This window comes from Pavona decussata, unplaced genomic scaffold, assembly GCF_977016875.1.
Source record: "Pavona decussata unplaced genomic scaffold, jaPavDecu1.1 SCAFFOLD_94, whole genome shotgun sequence".
NCBI classification, from domain to species: domain Eukaryota; kingdom Metazoa; phylum Cnidaria; class Anthozoa; order Scleractinia; family Agariciidae; genus Pavona; species Pavona decussata.
This window is the reverse complement of record NW_028145511.1, coordinates 40,633-49,780: the sequence shown is the minus strand read 5'-3', so window position 1 is coordinate 49,780 and position 9,148 is coordinate 40,633. Positions and strand designations below refer to the sequence as shown.

General features: G+C 38.5%; 2 protein-coding genes across 3 annotated transcripts in view; one reads left to right on the top strand and one right to left on the bottom strand.

Annotated features, from left to right (window-relative positions):
• Positions 1 to 657: 657 nt before the first annotated feature.
• LOC146473180 (uncharacterized) lies at positions 658 to 4,430 on the bottom strand. The gene is made up of 2 exons (XM_085118419.1): positions 2,735 to 4,430; positions 658 to 1,513 (listed from the first exon to the last, which is right to left on the bottom strand). Exons 1-2 carry the CDS (start codon positions 4,232 to 4,234, stop codon positions 824 to 826), a joined length of 2,190 nt encoding a protein of 729 aa, XP_084974545.1. The 5' UTR covers positions 4,235 to 4,430; the 3' UTR covers positions 658 to 823.
• Positions 4,431 to 4,628: 198 nt separating this feature from the next.
• The window catches only part of LOC146473179 (usherin-like), a 42,659-nt gene continuing 38,139 nt past the window's right edge, over positions 4,629 to 9,148 (top strand). For both annotated transcript variants that reach the window (XM_085118417.1, XM_085118416.1), the window contains exons 1-4: positions 4,629 to 5,300; positions 6,816 to 7,126; positions 7,976 to 8,039; positions 8,480 to 8,750. In XM_085118417.1, coding sequence (XP_084974543.1) covers positions 4,834 to 5,300; positions 6,816 to 7,126; positions 7,976 to 8,039; positions 8,480 to 8,750 — 1,113 coding nt within the window. In that variant the 5' untranslated portion in view covers positions 4,629 to 4,833. The remainder of the gene's footprint in view (positions 5,301 to 6,815; positions 7,127 to 7,975; positions 8,040 to 8,479; positions 8,751 to 9,148) is intronic.

The window sequence follows — 9,148 nt, the reverse complement described above, 5'->3', positions numbered from 1 at the left end:
GATTTAACGAACATCAGGTCAAAGTTTCAAACCAATTAGCTGCTTCTTTTTTGATAAAATCATCTTGAGGCATTTTGTTTCTTAAGTGCTGCTGTTTAAAATGTTGAACAAGATGGTGCTAAGTTTTGAATCGAGGGATGAAACCTGATATGTGACCATTCAATTTCATGAAAGCTGCTGAGCAGTACAAATTGTGTACCCTCTCTTACAATCAGCGTTAATATAAATTGAGGGCACTTCCGTCCTCGACATGCAGGCTTCCAATGTATATCTACTGGCCAAATGCTCTCAAATTCTAAGAGCAAATGGTCAGACTGAAAAACCATCGCCTGAGGGAGAGCAACGCTTTCCCTTCTTCTGTTACATCTGTTCTTCCTTTTCCACCTCACACGTCACCACGTCGAATGATTGTGTTGGATATCTCTCTTTTCTAAAAATCTCTACATTTCCCTGACCGTGAAATCAGCCTTGCTCTTTTTTTAGATTAATTGCTTTATCTTTAGTTAGTTGCTTGTACAAGAAAGTGATTGACAAAATTATTTCTTGTGCTTGTCTTGTTCTGCCTTGACTAGCTGTAGCTACTTGCAGGGCAAGCAAGCCACTACTCATGTTAGTTTTGAAACTAAACATTGATTGAGGAAAAAAACTTGTTGCTAACAATAAGATCTACTTTGGATAAATTTGGATTCTAACTTCAAATTGTCATTTACCGCGGAACCCTTTCACCATTTTGGACAAAATTAGCGCTTAGACCAGTTTTGCAAAAAACCCTTCGCTGTTGTACATGTAAGCCTATATTTGATGCTGAAATGGTGGCTTGGGTTTAAAACCTGGAGGATCGCCACCATTGAGGAGTCAGATATCCCTCTGGGATGGGGATTTTCTGATCCTTGATACATTTTTCTAGGAAAATCTGTAGTCTACTAACAGGCCCACTCTGCTCCTTTGCCGTCACTTTCTCAATCTTGGGAACATAGTCCAACACCAGGGTGTTGAGCAACTTTCCAAACTGTTTCTTGTACTGCCGCATCAAAACATGACCTGCTACTGCAAGGAATTCATAAAGAGCTGTAGCAGTGTAGTCTGGCCTTGGATCTAAGTTCAACATTCTTGCAAGCCAGGTCCAACCTTTCTCAGGACCGTGTGGGTGTGGTTTGGACTGTTGCCCTGAGGGGGGAGGTATGGAGGAGACAATTGCAGCATAAAGCCGCAGGATGCCAGTCATGCGCTTGAGGTACTTGTCTTGCTGTTCAATCTGACCCTCTGAACACAGATAACCAAGCGATGCAAAGTATTCTGCATCCGACATTCCCGCTGCTTTTGGGATGTAAAATGGCACAAGGAAGGGACATTCCTCAAAGAATCGCACTAGAATAAGATCTCCAACATCCGGAAAACTTGACCAAATTCCTATGGCAACAGCGGCAATAGGAAAAGCAGAACTCACACTAGAGGAAACTTGTTGGGAGCCCTGGTCAACCAGCTTTCTTGCAAGCAGCTCCTTACAGTATGCCTGAAAAGAAAAAAATAGTTATCCGTAAATATTTAACAATTATTGGACGAGGTTGAGCAAAATATTATGATTTGTCAGTGGCGAGCAGATCAATAGAAGGGGTGCCTGGAAAAAAGCCCTAAGTGACTTCTGATCAGTTGCTAGATTCTCCTTCCAAATTGCCTTGTATTCACTTGTGGAACAAAAGGAGTATTTGATCTTACATCAAAAGTCACTTGGGGCCTTATTCCACGCACCCCTTCAATTATTGGCCGAAGCTGAAGGCTGAGGCAAATAATTGATCTGCGAGACACTGACAAATCACAATATTTTGCGACAACCGAGTTCAATAATTGTTTTATCATTCGATCACCAAGTTTGTTTTTCGTGATAATTTTTGGGAAATCAATCTCTGACAGCTCTCGGAAGTGATCTGCCATTTTCAAGCAAGAGCGTGGTTTCAATTATGCATGAGCAGAATATTATTTGCAGCAAAACACAGTCGGGCAGTATTGCACATGAGCAGAACATTATTTGTCGGCAGTTATTTGCAGGTCACTTGGTTTGCTCTCGGCCAATGAAAAGGAGGGAAAAAATACATGGAATGATAACATAGAATGTTTGCAGACATGGATGCACTGATTGGTCAATAATATATTAAGTTCATTAGTTCTCTGTTGTGCATATACCCTATGACGGTTATTTATGTCATGCAATTTCTTTATTTTGTAAATAAACTCCTTCAGAAGACTGGTACATAGGGGGATAATTAGCAAGGGTGAAAGTTGTTCAAAAAAATGAATGGTTGCAGTGTTCTCCCTTGTTTTCAGCACAACAGGTAAAAGAGCATTTCAAACTGGTAGAGCAATCTGGTGAATGGCAGCTATTTTGCAAAGCCACTTCATTGCTGATGCTGTTGTCTCCTAAAACAAGCATTTTCTTAGAAAAGAACCCCACCAAATATGTATTACAGTTTGCTTATTTTTGTTAATTTTTTTAGATGTCAAATGAAATGGAGCAGAATTTTGATTTACAAGTGTTTTATTCTGTTTTTCCACCCTCTTGCTTTAAAACCAAAGAAAAATAGGCAAAATCCACTTCCAGGATATCCTCGTTGTGCTTATATGAAGTGTTATTACAAAATCAGTGGTCTTCTCTAAAATCAGAAAGAAATTCGCAACATATTCATTTTGTTTTTACCAAAAAAAATTGTTAGTGTGCGAAAAGGTTAAGTAAACCTACCTGAGCTGCTGGATGCACAGAGATTGAGATTTGTTTACGGCCAACTTGTACGGATGCCCCTGAAAGGAATTTGGTCAAGCGCTGGATCTTGTCCAGTATTGACTCTTCAGAAATGGAATTAATTGGTGTAGCAATGGCCTTCTGAAGATCAAATTTCAACTGCTTCAGAGACTTGTCGGTGTTTAGAGGTTCTGCTGCCTTGACAATCTCACTCTTGTAACTCACTAATCGAGAATACTCCTTCCATGCTGCTTCTGAAATACAGGAAGAAAGCTCTTTTGAAAGACCAGCCTTTGGTGGTGAAGTAGAACTTGAAGTCTGAGCAGCTGAAGTTGAAGCCTGGTTGTTCTGTTTTTCTCTGGCAGCTCTCTCAGCTTTCTCTTTCTCAGCTCGTTCTTTCTCCTTCCTTGCCTCCTGCTCTTTTGCTCTGAGCTGCTCCTCTGCTTCTTCTTTCGCTGCCTTAGCATTAACCTCTTGAACAAGGGATTTTGTCTTTTGAAGCATGCTTTGGATCAGACTGGAACATTCCTGCATAATGGTCACATTCATCTCAGTAACTTGTCTATTCTCAAATGCATCATTGAAAGTGTTTTGAGAAACTTTCAACACCTTGTCCACTTCTCTCAGTATGTCTGGCATGAAATGTGACAGCGATGACTTATATTTACACCCCTGGAAAATTCGTTGAATGTCTGAAGCAGTTTCCCTAATACTACTGAAGGAAGCCTTTAATTGCATTAATTGTTTCTCCAGAAACTGTTCCTGTTTAAGAACTTTTAACCGTAGTTCTTCAACTTCTTTGACTCTTCGGACTGCTCTTTGCGCATACTCTTCATGCGACTGTTCGAGTTTTTGCTGTCGTACCCTGGCTTCTTCACTTTTTCTCTTCTCATCCAGTTGCAACGCCTGTACAGATTTAATGAACTCTTCAACTCGTTCAGTCTCTTTCTGTTGCAAGTAACGATGCTTCTCTTCTTTTAGTTTATTGCAATGTTCTTCAAACCTATCTTTTCTGGAATTAAGTCTTTCGTGGGCTTGGAGCTTTTTCTCTGTTTCGAAATGGTGAATAGCGACATCTGTTCCATCATAAGTAGCCACAAGTTCCTTTTCAAGCAATTCGTCATTTCTTGCGCTTCTAGCTCCCTCATCATCCAATTCCCTTTCTGCGCTCGATGAAACGCTTTCGACAGAGACAAAATCGCTATACTCTAGTTCTTCCTCTTGCTGAACTTCCGTTCCGTCTAACAAGGTGAAGCTATTTTGCTCGCCTGGTAAAATGCCGCCAGAATTTGGCGAAACGGAGGACAGTTCTGTCGATAACTCCGGAGGTCGGGAAAACTCTTCTAGGGCTTCGACAGTCGGCTTCCAGTCTTTATCGTAATTTAAACGACCTTTTGGACAAGATGCTAAGCTTTGCAAAACGGTGATAACTTTTACAGAGGTGCTATTTGAGGAAGAAGGTAGATTTCTTCTAGTGAGCACACCACCGGTGGCCGCCATCTTGTCGCTCGATTGACCTGGAATCGAATTAGCGCACTTCCAAATATAGATGATATTCCCAACGTTCCTCGGTAGCTGCGTTTTGATTTTTCTTAGAGCGTGCTGTCGGCAACTGTCGATTTCCGCGTAGATTTCACACTTCTGCCATCGAAACTATCCGATGATTCGTTGGAAAATTTCGAGATTTTTTTCTCCAGACGTTAAATAAACCAAAGTAAAACTCAACTGTGTATTTTAGCACATATTTTGATTCACGATGCCTTTGTCTCATTCTAACGGCGTTCGTTTACCCATGACTACTCGGGTTGCTAGGGTGTTCTGGAAGCTAATTGGCCAAATGAATTTAGCGAACGTCAAGCGGGTTGTGCAGTGTACATACCTAAAGTTGCTGTTATTGTGAATGTGACCGAAGGGTTTTCAACTTGTTTTATGAAATGGAAGACTCGATCATTAATTGCTGTACGACTTGGAGATGACAAATCATCGAGATTCGAAAGACTTCGCCTTCTAGAGTGTCTTGTTTGTACGTTGTATTCGACACTGTTTAGATGTCAAGTACCAGCTGAATTGAAGACCGCAGTCAATTTAAAATTTCCATAATGAATTTGAACAGTTGCTACAAATGGCCATGGAAATTTGTCACCTTGATTATGTTATTTATGTGGCATCCGATTTCTTTGCACGGGCAAAATGAATATTTTCCAAAGTTAGTAGATCTCGCTGAACTGAAGCCGATTCGTTCGTCTTCCACTTGTGGAGCGACGCCTAGCAAATATTGCCAGTCATCGTCGAGACCAACCTCCCTGCAGACGTGCGTGGAGAACACATGTGAATTTCGTTGCTGTGCGAACTGTGGTTCCACAACACCAGTGGCTACAGATTTGGTGCAAGTTTCAAGCAATACCGATGTCACACAAGATGGCGATCCGAGAAATGGATCAAGTGTCAACTCATATCGATTTCAAGGAAATTCTCATATACAACCTTTTAGAATTCCTGCAATAAATTACGTAAACCCTGGGTTTACCATAAGCGTATGGATAAAACAAAAGGCAGGGAATAAAGGGTAAGTAAATGAACTAGATTGTTTTAATGGTGAAACTGACAAGCGTGCAGATTTCAGCTGGTACCCCGGCAGTCAATGTTCGAAACCTTTGAATTACTCTTTTTGATTACGTTTGTCTGTACTTCCTGATAAGAATTAACAATGACCATCTTATATATACATAATAGTAGTAGCCTATATTCTTTTATTACCAGCTGTGTGATTTCTTTCTTCTGTTTGCAAAGCATGTTAACAAATCAAACAAATTTTGTCATGATCTTGCTCAGTCAAATATTTTGAAAAAGTCAGAAATTTTAGTCAGCATTGAGAACAACAAGTGAGTGCACTTGACAAAAACAAGAACAGCAACAAAAATGGATAGTTTGAGAGTCAGGCAGCCTGGCCACCAGTAGTCTAGTTGGACGCTGGTTCATGGTGACCCCTACTTCAAATCCTTGGCCATGCTTTGTGAATAGCAGATTGGTAAGCCTTCCTGCCAGTTGGGGGTTTTAAGGACATCATTTATGTTTAGTTTACATTATTTTGTTCAGTTATATATTGTGTCTCTAAATTATCAGCACCAGAGTGCTATTTAATAAGGATTGACACATAGAGCTGAACTTTTACTGGGACCAATCGTTTATTACATCCTAGGGCGGGGGTTCTAAAAAAATCAAGTGTATGAAAATTTTACCCCCCCCCCCCCCCAAAAAAAAAAAATCTTTCAAACAAACGTTTTACCCCCCACTGCAATGACAGTTTGAAAATTTTACCCCCCACCCCCACTATGGTTGGCCTGGTGGTTGAATTGTTGAGAAGTTCCAGGGCACAATGCTTGGTTACATGCGGGAAATTGCTAGCTCTCTAAATCTGAACTAGCAAGAGAAACGATCAGAAGTTAGGCAAAATTGAAGTAAGGGAATGTACCTTAGAATATCTCTTCAATGTCTTGATAATAATGATGTTTTGTTATTTCTGGAGTCTAATTTCTTCAGTCGTCAAAAGAAGGTACACAGAAGTTCAAAGCAGCTCGGGGTTTGAGAGCAGTACAGGAGCATTCGATGTATGGATGTGGATATATAGATTTTGAAGAAGCCTACCATCTCTATACATCTTTTAGTCAATTTTTTTGGCCAGATAAAAAAGCCTTCAGAGATAAACTGCTTGATGAAATACACCGTTTGCCTATTTATGTCATTACTCAACCTATTACATGCAAGATCTTTGTCGCTGTAAAGAATAGTAGCGATATGGAGAAGTATCTAGCCAATTTTACCAACTCTATGATTGATGAGAAGAATGACTGCTAAATACATTTAGTTTACCATTTGTATGTCTTAAAATTTTACCCCCTTCACTTTTCGTACAAGGTAAAAAATTACCTCCCCCCCCCCAAAAAAAAGAGCTCGTTTAAAAAAATTACCCCCCCCCCCTCAAAAACCACTGCCCCCCTCAAGGACATAATAAACGATCGGTCCCTTACTTAACTCTTTACAATACAGCATCTTTAATGACTTACTCCTTTTTTTCCAACAGGACAATTATTTCCAAATATGAAACCACAGGGTCCTTTGTAAATGTCTTCCAGCTTGTTATTCACGATTACAACCTAACATTTCACTACCGGCATGATGGCAGAAATGTATCATCTACCACAACATACACCCTATTGCAGAGTCAAAGGGAAAAGCTTCAAGCAGATGAATGGCACTTGATAACTGTGGCAGTAATTGGCAAAGGATTGTCATATTACATTGACGGCGAGCTAATGACTGCAAGCAATGTCACTCTGATCGGTCCTATCGATGATGACGGAGGAGGTGTGAGGATTGGACAGAATTATAATGGTAAGTTATGTAACGGTTGAAAGACTGTGTGGTTGTAAAATTTAAGGTACAGTAACTTAATCAAAAATTAAAGTCCTGTAGATTTGGTTGTGAGGGGGGGAGGAGAATAGTTTTTCAGTATACCAAGACTTATCTTTAACCTGAAGGCTGCTGCCTAAGAAAAATTAAAAAGGAGCCCTCTTGTAAGGCCAAAAGCTGAGAAGTTATGAGTCCAATTTCATTAAGGTTCATTAATGTAGTTTAAGTATACTAAAGACAACTTAGTTTTAAACATGTAAATAATTTTTAAAAATCTACCACATTTAGCAGGTATTTTAATAAATTAAATTAAATACCAATCAGACTAGCTAATCAAATTAATTTTTTTCTCGATGATTACTGGACAGCTAAAGATATTTTTTATAGTTAACTAATGTATATTTCTAAATTCAATCTTATTAGAATTTACTTGTCTGAGTTAAAAATTGAAGATTGTAGTGTGTTTTGAGATTGCAATCCCCATAATTTGGTATTAAAATACTTTTAAATCAATGCATCTGATCTAATGTTTTAATGCCAATTAAATTAAGGTTGTGTCTTAATTGGCAGATGTTCAAACAACTTTGCAGTCTGTTACATGACTGTAATGTCTGATTGAAATAATATTATTAAATAATTATGATTTGGAAGGACACAGTTTAATTGTCCACACTGGTCACATAATATTATATAAAAAGAGAGAAAAAAAAAGTTTTTCTATTAACTAAAGTGAAATATTTTTTGAATCAGGACAAAAAAATGGTAGCGAGCAATTTGAATTTTTAGTAATTAAAAAAGATTATTAATTTGTTTTTCATATGCCATGTTAAGGTGGTGATCAGTATGAAGGGTTGATGCAGGATATTTTCATGTACCCCAGAGCTTTGACCAACAGGTAAATAACATTTACTTCATGCGTAACTGATGATATGTCTATGATAGATGACTTGTAATTGTATTGCTAATTTAAAAATTAATTCCAGTTTATATATTCCACATACTCACACTGTTTTGTTTATATTTCATCTATATTTGGTCTGATTATTTCATTGATCAATTGATTAATTGACTTACTGACTGACTGACTGACTGACTGACTGACTGACTGATAGACTGACATTTATTCTTATTTACTCTGATTGCCTGGCTGACTGACTCAGGCCTGATGTCAATGAAGGAAGGAAGGAATGACAGAACAAATGACTGTTTCACTGACTGATTGGTTGGTCAACAAGTTGACAACTGGTTACCAAAATTTCTCTAACTTGTTCTTAGTCAAAATTTCATTTTTTCTAGTATTAATGAATTGAAATTAAAATTTAATACTTCTTCTAGGGAAGCAATAGAAGCATTCACTGGCACCCTGCCATCAGCTTATGTAGCAAGTAGTTGCCGCTGTCCACCCACGCATCCTAAAATTAATGTCGCTGTACCAGCAAAGTGCCTTAGAAATGTAGAGGGACAAATTGATGATACAGTGTCACGCTTTGCGGACACAGCACATCCTGTTGAGTTTGCTACTGATGGTGATTCTCTTAGCTTCTGGCTGTCAGAGATCACGGATAATGCAACTATTGATATTAATTTGTCTTATTCTGGACTGCAGGTATGGTGTTTTTAAATAAACGGTGAACGGAAAGTTTGTAGGTGTTGTGTGGCACTTGAAAATGTATACATGTATCTGATCGGACTGATATTAAAAAAAATAAATATCAAAAAGTATCAGTAATGGTTAAAAAACACACACGATGTTTTGGGTATATAACCCTTCTTCAGTATGTGTAATACAAAACCATTCAAATGGTCCAAAAAGACCCAAAAAAGCCCGGTCTAGATACGGTTAGCAACAGTGAAATTCAATTCAATTCAATTCAATTTTATTTACACTTATTACAACGAAATACAAATATTTTACAGTAAGGAAAAAAATTCAACGTACAGAACATTTACTTAATGATGATACTTTTAGGGAGGAAGTGCGTAGTGGCCATTAAGGAGCAAGGC